Here is a 16,534-nt window from a genome sequence, read left to right as displayed (position 1 = left end):
CCTGGGGTGCTCACACCCCCTGGGGGTGCGAGATGATATTCCAGGGGGTGCAAGAAAAGTCCAGGTAAATAATAGGATATTGGCTATATGTTGGCATTTTTATTTATTATGCAATGGATTAACTTTGTTTTCATTTTAGAGTTAAGTATCGTTATTTAGTGGCCGTCACATACATAGCTGAAAAGATCCAATCCTATCATATATTTAACTCGTTCCATAGTTCCTAAAGTCTAAATTTCAGGGGGTGCGAGGTTCGAGTGAAATTTCTTTAGGGGTGCGGGGCGAAAAAAAGGTTGGGAACTACTGGTCTAGGTGGTTGCCGGAGTCAGCATTGACTTGGGGGCACATAATATTTAATCAATCAATCAACATTTCAGAATGACAATGTATTTTTTAAAAATTGGGGTCTGATATTAGCAGTTTCTGAAGCTTCCAGATTGCAAAGTCTAAAGCTCCTATTTATTGCTATAGAAAACCAAGGGCTTCCTCAAGGTGGATATTACTAATTTGTAAGGCCTTTGGAATTCTGAGCTAGAATATCATAATGTGACAAATTAGTAATCTTACATGTTAAAGAATGTTGCTGTAAATATGTTTCATATGATGATATTAATTCATTAAAATATTCTTTTTCAGAAAGGAATAGGTATTATTAAGATGTATATTTGTTTTATTTAGAACACCACATTAAGCATCTCCAACATGGAAACTGCTGACAATATTATCAAAAAGGCCACAGAAAATTTGGGGGTTCCTGTAAGTATAAGTGTAACATCCGGTCAAAAATGGCTCAGTGACATTGGTGGGGAGAGGAATGGCTCCTGGCTTTCCTCAGAGAGTGTGTGTGTGTGTGTGAGAGAGAGAGAGAGAGAGACCCCGGATCCAGTGATCCAGGTGGATCTCTCCATTAGCCTATGAAGCAAATCAGCTGCTGAAGTGGAGAAAGTGTGGAAGTATCTTCATTAAAACCCTCTTTGCAAAATCCCTAAGCGCCAGATACTCCACAGAGAAACACGACAGTTGTCCCTCCTAAATCGTAACGTATCATGGTGAGGTGACTTGTGCAGAAGCAATTCTGCACAAGGGTTGTCCCATGTGGCCACCTTTGGCCTGGCCCAGCTGAGCCAATGCTGGCCCTTTTCTTGAGAGAACCACTGTAAGGAAGCCTCTAGTCATGCAAGCAGGTAGCCTAGTTGCATGTCGGAATGCAGTAGTTGTGCCCTCGTGGGGACCTAGGCCCTGTTACTTATGAGCCTAACCGAGGCACACAGTCCATGAGGTGGCCTTCCCCGGGTGGATCAGGGAGGGCAGAGCTGCGGTCCCCAAAGCCTCTTCCTTTTCACAGCTATGGGAGGACGGAGTTCCAAGCCATCTTTGCCGTTGTTGGTGCTGGGCCATAAGTGTGTGTATATAGGAATGTATAAAATTAAAGGGAGGTTCACTGACCCAGTTGTGCTGGCCCTGTAGCCTTTGCATAGATGAGGTGCGGTGCAACACAGCGGGTGGGTGCTTGCTTGGACTTGCATCTTCCTGGCTGCTTGTCTTACCCTCTCCTGCACCTTCCCCTTCCTTCCAAGGCCAACACTTGGTTGCCTTCCATGAGATTCATAATCCTACGTTTCCTGATTCCCTCCCTGCCTCCTTCCAGGCGTGGCCTGTTCATTCTCCTTCCTATTGTTTTTGTATCCTATTGCTCTCCTCCTTCTACAACTTCATCTTCACTCTTCTTCTCTCCTTCCATTCCCAGGGTAGACCAAGTGACTATCACCTCTGGGTCATTTCAGGAAGGGACAACCCCGCATACCCTCTGATTGGTAAGAACTCTTCCTTTCTTGAAGGGAGGTGGGAGTGGGGAGAGCCGTGGCAGCTGCCGCTGGGATTGGTGATTCACCTTAGCCAGGATGGGTGGAGTTCCCTACATCCACAAGGCTTTCAAAAGACCTTTTCTGCGTTGTTCTAGCCAAAAGCCTTCTTGTTAGTGCAATCAAAGTCTCTCTCTCTCACATACACACACACAAGCACAGTACTGTATAGACAAGGGTAGAGAATATGTGGCCCTTCAGGTGCTCTTGAACCACCTCCTATCAATCAATCCCGGCCAGCACGCCAGAGAGAGACGGTCCTAGTGGTGTAGCAATACCTGGGGTGCCATCACTTCTCCACGTATCTAGTGCAACCTTGAGCCTCGGTTTGGATTGACAGCTAAGTGGGAAGAAGTCCAAAAGCTTTTCCTGTCGAAATGGAGGCCAAGAGGGGAATGGCCTGCCCCATAGGACTCTTCCTCAGAATGCCCAAAGGCCGTTTCATAACTGCCAAAGGGTTATAATTGGGACTAAGATCTCTGGAGCCAAAACTGGTGAGAAGGCCCCCATTGTTGTCTCTACGGACCAGTTTCCCTTCAAAGCGGCCCCTGGGGTGCAGCCAACCAGTAAGCCCATCACAGCGGCCTGCAGTGGGAGCCCTTGTGAGAGAGTGGTGGGCCCACAGGGAGCCTCATCAACTGGAACTCAGACGGTGCAGGATTTGGGGTGGGGTGGGGGGTCTACACAGGAAGGGTCACGCTGGTGGTGAACTGCCCTCTTTCTCTCTGTTAGCCAGGCCTTTGCAGCCTGCCCAGCCACCATGAGTTGAGGGAAGAGAAGAGCCGCCCCTGCTGCTTTGCGGCCTCCTCAGCTGTTCTTTAGAACGCCTGACTGGCCTTCCCAGGAATCCCCTTCATTGGCACAGCCAAATTCTGCTCTACACGGGTCTCAGTTGTGACCCCTTGTACAGTGAGAACTAGGCCCCAGGGGTGTCCTCCAAGGGGGGAGGGTCAAGCTCCTGCTGAGACAAGAGACGCCTTGTCCCCACTGAGCCCTTTTCTGAGCCCAGCATCTCCCATGGAGACCGTTACAGTCCAAGAAGGCTACAGCAGAGAGCCTGGGAGCGTGGTGTCCATATGCCCTCTTACCTTTCCATTTCCACATCCCATCGCAGAGCCCTGAGACAACCTTGCTGACCCCAGGGGTCCACAGACCACCGGTCGAGAACCCCTCAGGTGGGGATTTGGGCGGCATTGGCAGGCACATTTCTGTGCCCTCCTCTGCATTGGAGCCCAGAGGTTGGTGGCAGGAAAAAAAACATGGTTTCGTATCTTCTGGCGGCTCAGTGGCTGGCAGCGTCCTTTTTTTGCATTGCCTTCCCTTCCAGAGTTACGTGCATGGATATCTCCCCTTTCTTAAAGTCAGGACATTTGGGGAAGCTTCTCAGGAGAGGATCGGTGGTGGAGGCTTTTTGGCAAGGGGACGATGGGGCTTCATCTATTTGTGAGGCAAACAATTGTTTGCTCTGCAGCCGCACAGCCTTATCAGGAAAACCCCGCTGTCCAGGAGAGATTATTCCCCTTCCCCCCATCCCCTTTCGCTTCAGGATGATCTCATTTCCTTGCTCAACAGCTGGACCACAGCTGGCTTGGGTCACTTGTCATTCTGCAGATATTCATACTCTGGGCAACACAGGCTGTGATAATTCCGTTTATGGCAGCTTAAAGTGAATGGGGTCAGCCCAATAAGAAAACTGGACCTCTGAGAGCCAACAGTTGCTCCCTGACTTGATTTGATCAATCACTACGATGGGCCTTCCTGGGCTCCTGGGTTGGGTCTCCTTCCCCTGGACATTGGACACGCCTGGGCTCAGCCTCCTTCAGCCATAGGGCCCAGAATCCCAGTGGGCCGATTCTTCAGCCTTCACACAGCCAGCCTGTTGTTGTTGTTGCCACAGGACATGAGCATCCCTTCAGTATCATCCTGGGTTGCCTCCGAGGCTCCGTGGACCAGTGGCCAGGCCCCAGCAACGGCCTGCTGCTTCCCAAGGAGCAGGAAACCTCACGGCTGGAGCAGCTGCCCAGGAACCAGCAGTGCCACTTCATCCTGAAGCCCAAGCCCCAGGTTCCGGGGCAGTTGCGGAGAGGTAAGCGGTCCTGTCATAACGTGGCCCAGCCAGGCCGTGGAGAGATTCAGAGCAGGGATGGGCTTCAAAGTGGCTTTTGCCACCAGTTTGGTGGGTGTGGCTTGGTGGGCCGCTTTGCACACGTGCGCGCACCAAATGTGGCAACCGCCTGTGCTGCGCAAAGCAGCTACGCTTCAAAAGCAGGGAATAAAGGTCAGCATGGTAGCCCGGCGGGTAGGTGGGCCCAACGAGAGCTCCTCAGAGAGAACCGGTCTCTGCTGATCTTGGGCGCTACCAGTAGGCCAGAACCGGGCCCAGCCAGTAGAATAGCACCACTGATTCAGAGCCACCGAGTGAGACACCCAGGCTCAGCACACTCCCACAGTCCCTAAGGCCATTTTCTCAATGTGGGCGCCAGTCCCAGTAGAAGCCATGGCCGCTGACACCCCGGGAAAGCCGTCCACACAGCCCCCACAGACCCTGGAGAGCCCGGCTGCCCCAGAGGCTGTCTGGCCATTAATGGCCCATTTGGCTATTTTTGAGCCTCTTCGGCCACGCAGGCTGACTTAATGCTTCCTGGGACTGTGGTCTAATCAGGCCAAGGAGGATAGCACCACCCGCGCCCTACGAGGGACCGATTTCTCAGGCACAAATGGGATTGGCCCCAGAAGGCCAGATCCAGGGGGAAACTGGGGTTCTGCCTGCTGTTTGTGACTTCAAGACTGTCCAAAGGGCACAGCGGCCCAATTGCGCCAGGCCTGAAGCCCCCAATGGTTCCCTCCTTCTGCTGCCAAATCAGCCAGCCTGATTCCTTTCTCTGGAGTGAGGCAGAGTAGAGAGAGCATGTAAAACTCCACCTTCGGGTACACCAAAATGTTCCCCAAGGAATCAACAGTCAGGAAAACTGAGGCTTTCTTGGCTCAGGGCCGCTTTCCCAGGCAAGTTCAACCCTTTTTGCTGCCCTGCTGGTTGTAGCTCTTCAGAAAACGGCTCAGAATTTGATGGTCAGTTCTTCGTTATTCTTACCTTGATTAAAGAGGGGGATGGAATGAAACCCAATGAACTAGAAAGACTTGTGGTTAAGATACTCTGAGATGGAACTTCCTGGACAGTTTTGAACAGAGGCTCTTTCTCAGTTCAACCCAGCAGGCAGGGTGGTCACTGTAGCTAGAAAATGAGAGGTGACCCCCCCCCCGCCCCCAGGGACCCTGCCTTGAACTAGCAGGGGTGAAAATGGGATAATAAATAGGATGAAAATGCCAGAATGCATCACGTTCGTCAGGCAAGGAGTCCCCATCTGGGTCTTCATGAGCCGCCTTCCTCCGCTCCGGCTATTCCTTTGTGACCACCAGCCTCCTTGACCAGGAGCTGTCCTGAGCTGCAACGGCCATTTGACCACTTGCACCCACCTCCCTTTGTTCTCGCAGCCCCTTTGCAGAAGCATTTCAAGCGCAAGAAGTCTCTGATCGACTGGGCTCTTCGGCGGAGCGTCAGCACCCCGACAGGCAGTCCTGCCTCTCAGTCCCCAACCAACCCCCGAAAACTCTTTGGCTTGTCCTTAACATCCGTCTGTCCTGAGGGAACTCTTCCCAAGCCCATCATGGTAAGACCTGCTTCTCGGCTGACCCACCAGAGTTTGGGTTTGAAGGGGCACGTTTGCATGAAAGCTCCAACCCAGCCAAGTTCTCCTGGCACACGGTTTCATCCACCTGCCACTGTGGGGGGGAAGATCTGGAACCTCTGGTTGTGGGGGGTGGGGGAGAGGCCAGCGCTTTCCCTGTGGTCCTAGCATGGAGGGGGCTTCGCTCTTGAGGCTGGCCTGAGTGGAGGCCAAAGCTCAACTGAAGCCACGGATGGAGCAGACCGGGGCCTCCACCCCACATCCTACTGCAAAGGGAGGGAGGGCTAAGAGTTGCGTCTAGTCTTACTCCCCCCTGCCCCCCGACTGTGTCTGGGAGAAGCAAAGGGCCTCAGTGTCATATGGTTCTTCCTTTCTCCAGTTCCCATTAACTGAGTTTCTTAGATAAAGCCTTGGAGCAAAGCTTCTCACCCTCAACCACTTTGAGATGTGTGGACTTCAACATCCAGAATTCCCCAACCAGCAACAGCACAATAATTTTAGAAAAAGTACTATGGTGACGGTGTGATCTTTGCCTTCGCCCCACCTGCAGGACATTTTATATCTGCTCTACCATGAAGGTCCTTCCACCCAGGGCATCTTCCGGCGCTCCGCCAATGCCAAGAATTGCAAGGAGCTGAAAGAAAAACTCAACTCAGGCAACGAGGTCCGAGTGGACGGTGAATCTGTCTTCGTGGCGGCAGCGATCCTTACGGTAAAGCGGGTCTCCCACAGGAGTCAGTGAAACGCGATGGGAAATGTCAGAGCCCATGGAAAGCTGGTTCCCATAATTCCTGACCCATATATAAAATAACAAAAGCTGGAGTTTGATTAAAGGAAACGCTTTCATTCCTTCCTTCGTTGCCTTGAGGAAATAGTAGAAGAATTTCAAAGAACTTTAGAAATATTTCTGTAAGACTAGAAATATGTATTATCCCAGAAATGCTGAAATAAAGGTAGACGATGGATACGCAACCCAAAAGCAACCGTGAAGGTAGGGACTTCTGAATGGGAGTGCCACAACTGAGGAGTTGCCAAAGAACAAGAGATCTTTAGGTGGAGCAGCTCTTAAAACTCCTTTTAAAAAGATTCTGAGCTCCAATGGACACAATTACTCCTCTAGCGACTAGGTGACCAGTAACCCTTTGCATGGGTTTGCTGGCCTGTAGCCCCTTAACTTAGCTGAAGCTCAGCTGTTCTCTGTCCAGCACCTGGAAGCAAAGTCCTGACCAGGGAAGGGACGCCTGGGAACCAGCTCAGGGCTGAAGAGATCTTGTGACTTTATTCTGACACAGAGGGGACTGGGAAGGTGAGGGTGGGTGAGGGAAGAGCCCAGGGAGGGAGCGATCTTTCCAGGAGGGTAGGAGAACAGAAGAAGTCCTGGAAGAGTCCAATTAATCAATGGGTTGGCTGGCCTCCAAGAAGTTGTGGGTGCGTCTTTCTTGGAGGTTTTTTTTTTTATATATATATTATCCCTTTTATTGATTTATAATACAAAAATACAAAAGCAAATAATAGGAAAACTAGGGGAGAGAAGAGAAAAATAGGGGGGGGAAAGGGAAAAAGAAAGAAAAGGCACTGACTTTCAACTCCCTTTGGTGCAGAATAAGACAGTAGCATCAAACCTCAACTTTTCACTTGTACATAATGGTATAAACTAGCCATTTTTATAACAACAGATCTATCTAGTCAGTAAAACCCAAAATCATAGTTTATTTTTTTTTCCATCTCAGCCACAAAGTCCAGAAGTGGTTTCCAAGTCGAAACAAAAATCATTCAGTTTTTGTCTTGGGTCAAAGCAGCCAATTTAGCCACCTCCGCTAATTTAGCCATCAGCTTTTGCAGCCCTTTGTCCATTGTGGGGATTGAAGTGTCCTTCCATTTTTATGCATAAAGTAATCTTGTTGCTGTCAACATATATATCATCAAAAGTTCCTATTTTTTTTCCAAGTCTTTTTCCATTAAACCCAAGAAAAAAGTTTCTGGTTTTATCTTTATGTTCACTTTAAGAATCTTTCTGTATTAGAATATGAATCCTACTCCAGTATGTCTTTGCTTTGCCACATATCCACCACAAATGATATACATCTTTACATTTGCATTTCCAACATTCATTTGAAATACCTTTATACTGTAAGGACCTGCCTCCGCTGTCTTCCCAGGGAAAGCATGGCTCTTGAAACAAAACGGCGTTTCAGAAGGAATTTTTACTGAGAGGAGGGATTGCAGAGAAGTCAGGCAGAGTCTGAAGATTCCTGTACGAAGCCTTAAGCTAATTTCCCCTCTTCAACCCCCATCCAGAGCCCCATTTCGAAATATACCTCTGCCATTGTTTAAAGAGAATATTGGTTGCAAATATTGGTAATGTCTGAAACAAAAAAAAAACAACACCCCATCTTTAGTAAGACATTAATCTTCATTACAAAAATTCTACCCAATAATTGATAAAGTGCAATTTATCCCATCTTAATAAGTCCTTTTTAATATCACTGCAGAGACGCACATAATTATTTTGAAACAGTTTAATATTTATGTTTGTCAATATAACCCCCAGATATTTCACTTTTTGCTCAACCCTAAAGCCAGACTTTTTAGTCAATATACCGCATCTCCATCCTGTGAGATCCTATTCTTAACCAGCGTTGTTATTTTCTGTTTGTTTATTTTAAAACCCGCTGAAACCCCAAACTCCTTTGATTTCCTTATCAAATATCATTGTCTGGAACGGTGGAGTATCTCCTGCCACGGGGAAGTGATTGGGACTAGAAAACCTTCCAGGGTCCCTTCCCCCCGCCTCTTCTTCTATGCTCTGTGTGGAATGAGGCTGACCGAGGAGCTGAATTCAGAGGCAGCCATCCAAGGGAAAAAAAATTCAGCCCAGCTTGGCCCAAGGGTCTTGGGCTTCAGCCTTCCAGGCCCTCTGAAAGAGGCTGCCTGCAGCAGAAATGGACATTGGTCCAAGAGCTGCCTTGCTGGTATCCACGTGGCACGTGGGCTGATGAAGCTCTGTGCAGCCCAGAAAAGGTTCTTTTCTCTCAGCAAAGAAGGACGAAGCAGAAGAGGGCAGGCAGAGCAGTTACAGGTATGAGGGCTCCGTTCTGCAGATAATCAGTTTCTGCTCCAAGATGGGGAGGGAGAGATACCTTTGCTGAATGTTTTATTGGGCCAAGTGTGATTAGACACACAAGGAATTTATCTCCAGTGCAGAAGCTCTCAATGTAAACTCAAAGCAACAGAATTATAACGACAACAGCAACGATAACACCAATAAGAGGAGGCAGTAAAGAACGTAATAAGAAGGATAATTAATAATACTACAGCCATACTAGGTGGATAAACACATGTAGACATTAGACAGCATTGTGAGGTGTTAAGCAGAATGTTGGCATGAGGAGAAAACACTGTCTCTGGGTCTAGTTGTTTTGGCGTGCAATGCCCTAGAACAGCATCCCGAGGGGAGAAGCTGAAAGTGTTTTATGTCCAGGATGTGAGGAGTCTGTAGACGTTTTCTCAGCCTTCCTCCTGATCCTCCCCACCACCACATACACACACAACCAATGAGTCTTCTCTAGAAGGCAGGCTGGTTGCAATGGTTTTTTCTGAAGTCTTAACTATCTGTTGGAGTCCTGTTTGGTTGCTGTACCAAACCGTCTTATGGGAGTTGGGAAGAAGACGGCAACCCATCACCCACCTGTGACCCTTAAAACCATTTTCGCTACACTCAGATTGTGACCTCAGAATCCAGTGGCCAAACTGCTGCTTCCTGGAGGCTCAAACGATAAAAGTGCCTTCAAAGAAAGCTCAAAGCTAACTTGGTGATTGGGCGCGTCTGACTAAGCTGCCCTATGTATCTGTACTTCGATTTAGGACTTTCTGCGAAATATACCCGACAGCGTTCTGTCCTCAGACATGCACAATCTATGGATGGAAGCCATGGATAAGGAAAGCCGAGCACTCAAGATGGAAGCCATCCAGAGGTGGGTGCTGCTTTATCTCGCCATGACCTTAGGCCCAAATCAGCTACGTACGGTGGGGGGTGGGCGCCGCCTGTGTGAGGGCTGGGTTTCACAGGCTTGTGTGCATTGCGTGCACATGCATTGTGTGCATGGAGCTGTTCAGAGCATGTGCATTTCATTGCTTGCTAAGGTGCTCAGGGAGGTCCTGTCATGCGTAACCTTTGTCAGCCTGTCAGCTGGCCGGTGCCACTGCACAATGCCCCCCCCTCCGCATCTTCCTTCTGGGTGGAGCTGCTAAGAACTGGGGTTGAGCAACCAGCCAGAGATTCCACTTCCCTGCAGAGTCATGAACGTAACCGGGTCTCTCCGTAGTCCGCGCCTTTCACTTTCCTACAGCTCCATGTTCTTGGCAATCCCCACACGGGGGGCCTGCTTCCTCTTCTGCCTCGGTTGGTTCAGACGAGCCATTGCCGGAAGGAAGAAGGACCCTGGTGAGACAGGAGCGGCCTTCCTGGGTTTTCCCCTCGGCACCCAGGCTCCTGGGATTCTCCCGCGGCAGTCCAGCTTCTGCTGAAGACGCCCAGGTGGAGGGGGCCCTCCATACTCAAGTCCCCCCACCCAAGCAGTTTGCGCCGGGGTATCTGTGCCGATGCCACCCTGAGCACACAGGATTCTCCAGCCATGGTCCATCTTGGTCTCTTTTCTTTGGGCAGATTAGTGAAGCAACTTCCGGAGGCCAACCTCCTTCTGCTCAAGCACCTGTTTGGGGTCCTGCACCACATCGAGCAGAATGCGGGGGAGAATCAGATGAATGCCTCCAACCTGGCTCTTTGCATCGCCCCCAACATGCTGTGGCTTCCCAGCCCCACTGGACCCGAGGAGGAGAGCAAGTCAGCTAAGAAGGTGATCTCATCCGTTCGCACTCGAGGGCTTTTCCTCTCCGCTAATATTCCTCTCCTCCCACGGGGCAAGCCTTGAGCAGGTGGGGGGGTTGGACAGAAAAACGGCGGTCAAAGTTGTTGAAGGCCACGCTGCACTGAAACAACGTCAGCGTGTTCAAAGTTGCCAAAGAGCCCAGAGAGGCAAATTGCACGATGAAAATCTGGCTTGCCCAACCTGCAGCCCAAAGCGCCCCTTTCAGGTCACCGTGGCCATTGGTGGGAAGGGCTGGACATGCAGGGAGTTGGAGGTCAGCCCATCTGGACTCCAACAGGCTGGAGTCAGTCTAGCTGCATTAGGGTTGATAAATTGAGGATTGAACTACAAGGCCTGCAAGGTGCCTTCCAACTCTGTGATTCTGTTATGTCCTACTTCCTGTTTACATTCAATCTGTGTAAACTTGGATTGTTAGATAAGCAAAAATTGACCAAACATCCTGGCTTAGCTTGTTATGCAAAGTGGGCCGTAGTCCTCCTCGGTGCTAGACGGAACTAGAATGGAAACATCCAGGAATTGTAAAAGCAGAAACCTTGGTTTGTTATCCCACCAGGTATTTTCATGTATGGCCTTTTTTCCTACAGTTTTTTTTTTAATGTGCCAACATGCTTAATTAGAACAAGTGTTATCACTAAGTTTATAAGTAAACAAGAAAGGTTCAGCAAAATTTGTCAATCATATATTGAAAAAAAATATATCAAGAAAATGTAATAGATCCATTTGATCAATTATAGGGAACCTTCTACAGCAGGTATAAAACACATGGAACAACAGCAAAAAAGAGATTATTCATAAGCTCCTATAAAATTACGGTCAATTACCTAAGTGAGGCAATTACCTTAGTGAGACATCCAAGGCTGCTTCTCCCATTCTGACCTGGGACTGTTCCTTTTGGTAGGTGGCCATGTTGGTGCAATTCCTCATTGAAAACTCCTCTGAAATTTTTGGAGGGGACATCGCTTCCCTGTTCCAAAGGACAGAGAAGAAGAAGTCGCGAAGTGTGGATGACTTGCTAGGTAAGATGGTTCCTAGAGTATTAATTCATTTTTATCTTTTCCAGGTACACAAAGATGTGGGCCACGTTTAACAGCATTAACGAGAGCAGGGCCAACTGCAGAGGGAATATTTTTAAAAAACAAAGGGCTACAACTGCATGGTTGAAGCCTTGTCCTCTTTTTATGTGCACCGAATGGTCACTTGTGGAAAGAGGGTGGGGCTTCAACCATGAGCTTACGGCTACCACCTTGACTTTTGCCATACAAACATGGACAACTCTAGCCAAGAGTCTTTCAAAGGTCTCCTATTCTCAGAACTTGGTTCTTCCTCATTACATACCCTCATCAAAACTTTTTAGCTGAAGAGAAACTGCAGATGGCCTGCCCTAAAATTAGTATTCAAAATTAAAATCAGCAGCACTCTAAACCCATCAAGGAATGAATCAGAAATTGTTCTTCCTAAGCATCAACCCATCAGAAGCAGAGGAATTTTTTATTAAATCAGAGGATCGTACCCCTAAAGGCATCCTCGTCTGACCGTCACTCTGCAAGGACTAGGAGTGGAAAAGGACCGAAGGGGAAAGGGCCGCTTTCTGGCTGGGTTGCATCTTTTATTGTTGAATTTGTACCTGTTTCTCAACAAGACGCAGCCATGCCACTAGAAGGGTTCTTAGGCCATCCTGTCTGTGAAAACTCCTTTTAAAATAAATTCCTTGAAATGCACTTCTTAGTAGTTTGCCAACTTATTTAGAAGAGCTTTAAAATCTGCTAACGCTCCACACAATCTCAGAGGGATAATTGGGGTGGAGGAGGAGGAAGAGCAGGCTTAGGCAACCAATGCCACCCTAGATACCGTCTTCTGTCCTTCAACCTTCTCTCTTTCCTCTGCAGTTCAGCACAACGATTCCTCGGATGAGATGGACGACACAGCCCCTTACCAAGAAAGAGGCCAGCAACATTATGGGCTGGAAGGAGACGATGGCCTGTTCAGCCCACCCGCAGGGCTGATTCTTAGCGAGGAACAAGAAGGCTGGGACTTGTTCAGCGAGATCACGGCTTGCTACCAGAATAAAACCAGGAAAAACGCCAGTGCGGACAGTTACGAGCTCCTCGAAGAAGAAGAAGAAGTAGAACGTTCCTTCTGCTCCCTCGGCTCGCTCGGCTCGCTCAGCCCTGCAAGGAACCGGTGCTCCTCGGAGCCCAGCGTCTGCCTGAGCTCCCCGTTCCCTGCCCAGGGCCACGAGCCGGTGGCCCGCCAATCCAGCTGTGACGCCACCATCATGCATAGCCACGGCGATTACATCCACAGGCTCAAGCAGTTGCAGTTGGAGAGTCAGAAGCTCATCGAGGAAGGTCTGAGCCCCGGGCTCAGCAGAGACAGGCAAAGCTTCTGGAGGTCCCCTCTGGGCAGCCGGGCAGCCAAGGAGATCAACCCTCAGAGAACAAGCCTGTCCAACCGGTCCAGCTTCTCCAGCCTGTCTTCCACCACCACGTCTCCCTCAGCCTCCTCTTTAAGCTCCCTAGACAGTGCCTTCTCCTACTGCTCGGAGTCCTCCGCCTTCAGTCCCATGGATGTCTCCAGCCTGCCCTTCATGTTTGGTACTTCCACCAGGCTCCATGCTTTGTCTGCCAAAGAGCCCAAGAAGCCCCTGAAGGGATGGCACAAGCCCTTTACTCCTCCTTTGCCCCGAGGCCCTGGCAATATGGACGCTTGCCCTGAGAGGCAAGTGGAGGACCAAGAGAAGAGCCACGGCGGGGGCGAGGGGCAGGTTTTCATGCCCCTTAGGACGACTGGAAATCTAGGGAACGAGGACAACTTGGACGGAAACCAGCAGGAGTCGCCAATCGCCACAATGCCCTCTCTGGTTCTTGGAAGACATGGTTCTGAAGACGCCGACCGCAGGCACCCTGTTCCTGAGGCTTCTGCTCCCGTGAACCAGTATGTACAGAGGGAGAAATCCGTGAAGCACTTAGAGGTCCGATGTGCAGAACCTGCTCTTCACAGTCAAGAGAGTTTGAAGCGCACCAAGATAACAGTGTACATGGCCCCGAAAGAGCGAAGTCCGAGGGATTCCCCCGTGGCACCGGAGGAAGCAATTGGAACTGTGAGCAACCAGGGGACCAGCTCAGATGGGAAACACGCTAGCAGAGAAGGCACTTCCAAGAGCCTACAAACTGTACGAGTTCATATTCCCCAGACGGTCTTTTATGGACAAAACACTCCGTTGGTACTCCATTCCATTTCAAGGAGGTACCACCAAGGATCTGTGGGCCGCTTGACCCAGGAGAAGGTGCCCCAAAGAGCGGAAGACGCAGGGCAGCTGCTGATGCATCCGGAAGGGAAGCCCAGCCAGGATGGCGGGGGTACTTTCCACGTCTTTCTCCCAGCTTCCATTCGCAACACAGTCCGGGAATACTTCAGCCAGGACAATCCCAAAGACTTTGGCCCCACAGGAGCAGAAATGGTGGAGAAGGAACTGATCCGGAGCAGAGTTGAGTGGCTTAGGAGCCAGTCCTGCCCCAGCGCCCAAGCTGAGGAGCACAACAGCTTCTGCCTGTTGGCAGAGGAGACCTTTGTTTAAGAGCCCACACCTAGCCGGAGGGAGGGAGGGTCTTCTGTAAAGCAGTGGGGTGGGTGGGAAGCATCTCCCAACTGGCCTCATGCAGGACCTTCAACCAGTGGGAGCGTTTTTCTTTCCTAAGCTTGCCCTTTTCCTGCCCAGGACAAAGAACAGGCAGCCTTTGTCTAGCACAATTTCCAGTGTGTTGCTTGTAGCTGAAGCGGTTGTACATTTTCCAGCATCACCTCATGGAGAGATGAGAAGGAAGGAAGGAAGGAAGGAAGGAAGGAAGGAAGGAAGGAAGGAAGGAAGGAAGGAAGGAAGGAAGGAAGGAGAAAAAAATACACAAAAAATGTTCAGTTTGGTTCAAAAGTCACACCAAACCTAATAACGAAGTAATAATTTTGCCCTTCTAGAGTTTTCACAGTTTTGATTTGCTTTTTTTTGAAAGCCCCTTGAAAAATGCCACAAGGCTCTTATGCATCGTTAACGGTAGTTAGTTTCTTGGAGGCATCAGGTGGAAATCCAAAAGTTCTAGCTGCTATTCCAGTCTCCTTCTCCTTCTTCTCAGTTTAGGCGTTCACCCTCTGCCTTCGCTTGAAGTTCCAGCTTTGTCCCTGGATGTGTGTGTGTGTGTGCGTGCATGCGTGCGTGTGCGTGCGTGCGCATGCAGACTCTGTGTGCGGGTGATTTATGCCTGCTGTTCTAGCTTTGGCAAAGCCTGGCACGAGCCCTTGAGATGAAGAAAGGGTTAGGAGTCCAGATGCAGCCAAGCGTGGGTCATCCCAAACCCCACCAAAGGGTGGGAGGAGGAGGAGGAGGAGGAGGAGGAGGAGGAGGAGGAGGAGGAGGAAAGACAATGTCAGGAAAACCTTGTTCCATTTGCAGTGCAGATCTATGAAAGGACCGCCAAGAATGGCCGTTCCGCCGCCTTGCATTCTGGCAGGTGATCCCAGCTCAAATCATCCTGTTGGAGAGTTGCGCGAGGTTGCCCCGACACACACGTGTCCTTCCTGCCTTGAGCTTCACGGCCTCCTTGCTCCTCCTCCTGCTTGGGAAGGCAGAAGGAAAACCTTCCGTGGTCGACAGAGTGGGGCCTTGGAGATGCTGGGCTGTTCTCATTCAACAGTGAAGGTGTGGATGGAAAACGAGCCCCCTGTTAGAACGGAGAATGTTTTAGTTCTGCTCAGGGTAGACTGGGATGGCGACTGGGATGGGTCAAGAGGGTCAAGGGGTCAATCCTGGCTCTGCAATCGGAGCCCTGCTGGGAGTAAAAGCAAGGCGGGCTTTCATCACACGTTGTGGCCACCCTCTTGACTTTTTTGACCCGTCACCTTCCTCCCATGACTATTTCCTGGTTCCTGTTAGCTTAATTGGTAGGCAGCCCACCCCTCCGGAGATGTGGGGACCTAGAACTCCAAAGGCAGGAATTTGGGAAGGGGGTCTCCTCAGGACCTTGGCAGGGCCCGTTTACAGAAAGGACACCAGGACGGCTAGTGGGAAAGAGGGTGGGGCGAAAGAAAGAAAGAAAAAGTCAAGTCAATAGAAGGAGAGGGTGGAAGTAGAGATTGCAGAAGCAGAGAAAGGTAGAAAGGTGGTGGATTAAGATATTCTGAAAAGTATTAAAGGTTGGGGGTTTTATGTATATGTATGCACACCCACCCACACGCACTAGCTGGATAACCATGCTTCGCATCAGGCTATGCAGGAGCCTGGGCTTTCGTTCTTTCCTCCTTTCCTTTCCTTTCTGTTCCATTACTTTCCATCTCTCCATCATCTTTATCTATCTATCTATCTATCTATCTATCTATCTATCTATCTATCTATCTATCTATCATCTATCTATATCTATCTATCATCTATCTCTATCTATCTATCTATCTATCTATCTATCTATCTATCTCTCTCTCTCTCTCTCTCTCTCTCTCTATGCATATATCTCTATCTATCTATCTATATCTATCATCTATCTATCTATCTATCTATCTATCTATCTATCTATCTCTATCTATCTATCTATCTATCTATATCTATCTATCATATCTATCTATCTATCTATCTATCTATATATTTATCTATCTATCCATCCATACATTCAACCCATATATTATCTATCTATCTATCTATCTATCTATCTATCTATCTATCTATCTATCTATCTATCTATCTATCTATCTATCTATCTATCTATCTATCTATCTCTCTCTCTCTATCTATCTATCTATCTATCTATCTATCTATCTATCTATCTCTATCTATCTATCTATCTATCTATCTATCTATCTATCTATCTATCTATCTATCTATCATCTATTCAGCAAAAGTGTTGTAAAATACGATCCTCCAATTGTTGTTCCAAAGGGTGTTTTTTTTCAGAAGGCAACTGGACTTTCTGGTTTTTCTTTGAAGATGTTTTGCTTCTCATCCAAGGAGCTTCTTCATCTCTGACTGGATGGTGGGTAATAAAAATACTACAGCCCTGGATGCCAAAGTCACTTCCTGTTTGGAAGTTTAGTTTGCATCCTTTTAGAGAGTAGTTGA

The 16,534-nt window shown here is 49.0% G+C and overlaps 1 protein-coding gene across 2 annotated transcripts in view; it reads left to right on the top strand.

Annotated features, from left to right (window-relative positions):
- The window catches only part of LOC113437890 (uncharacterized), a 55,653-nt gene extending 41,341 nt beyond the window's left edge, over positions 1–14,312 (top strand). For both annotated transcript variants that reach the window (XM_026703090.2, XM_087940900.1), the window contains exons 7-15: positions 679–756; positions 1,748–1,814; positions 3,760–3,948; positions 5,355–5,530; positions 6,099–6,260; positions 9,413–9,522; positions 10,215–10,404; positions 11,336–11,453; positions 12,324–14,312. In XM_026703090.2, coding sequence (XP_026558875.1) covers positions 679–756; positions 1,748–1,814; positions 3,760–3,948; positions 5,355–5,530; positions 6,099–6,260; positions 9,413–9,522; positions 10,215–10,404; positions 11,336–11,453; positions 12,324–14,014 — 2,781 coding nt within the window. In that variant the 3' untranslated portion in view covers positions 14,015–14,312. The remainder of the gene's footprint in view (positions 1–678; positions 757–1,747; positions 1,815–3,759; positions 3,949–5,354; positions 5,531–6,098; positions 6,261–9,412; positions 9,523–10,214; positions 10,405–11,335; positions 11,454–12,323) is intronic.
- Positions 14,313–16,534: the final 2,222 nt, after the last annotated feature.

This window comes from Pseudonaja textilis, chromosome 12 (assembly GCF_049901715.1).
Source record: "Pseudonaja textilis isolate UNSWEBS1 chromosome 12, rPseTex1.2, whole genome shotgun sequence".
Lineage (NCBI taxonomy): Eukaryota > Metazoa > Chordata > Lepidosauria > Squamata > Elapidae > Pseudonaja > Pseudonaja textilis.
Note: the sequence above shows the minus strand (reverse complement) of the source record. Positions and strands in the feature narration are given on the sequence as shown.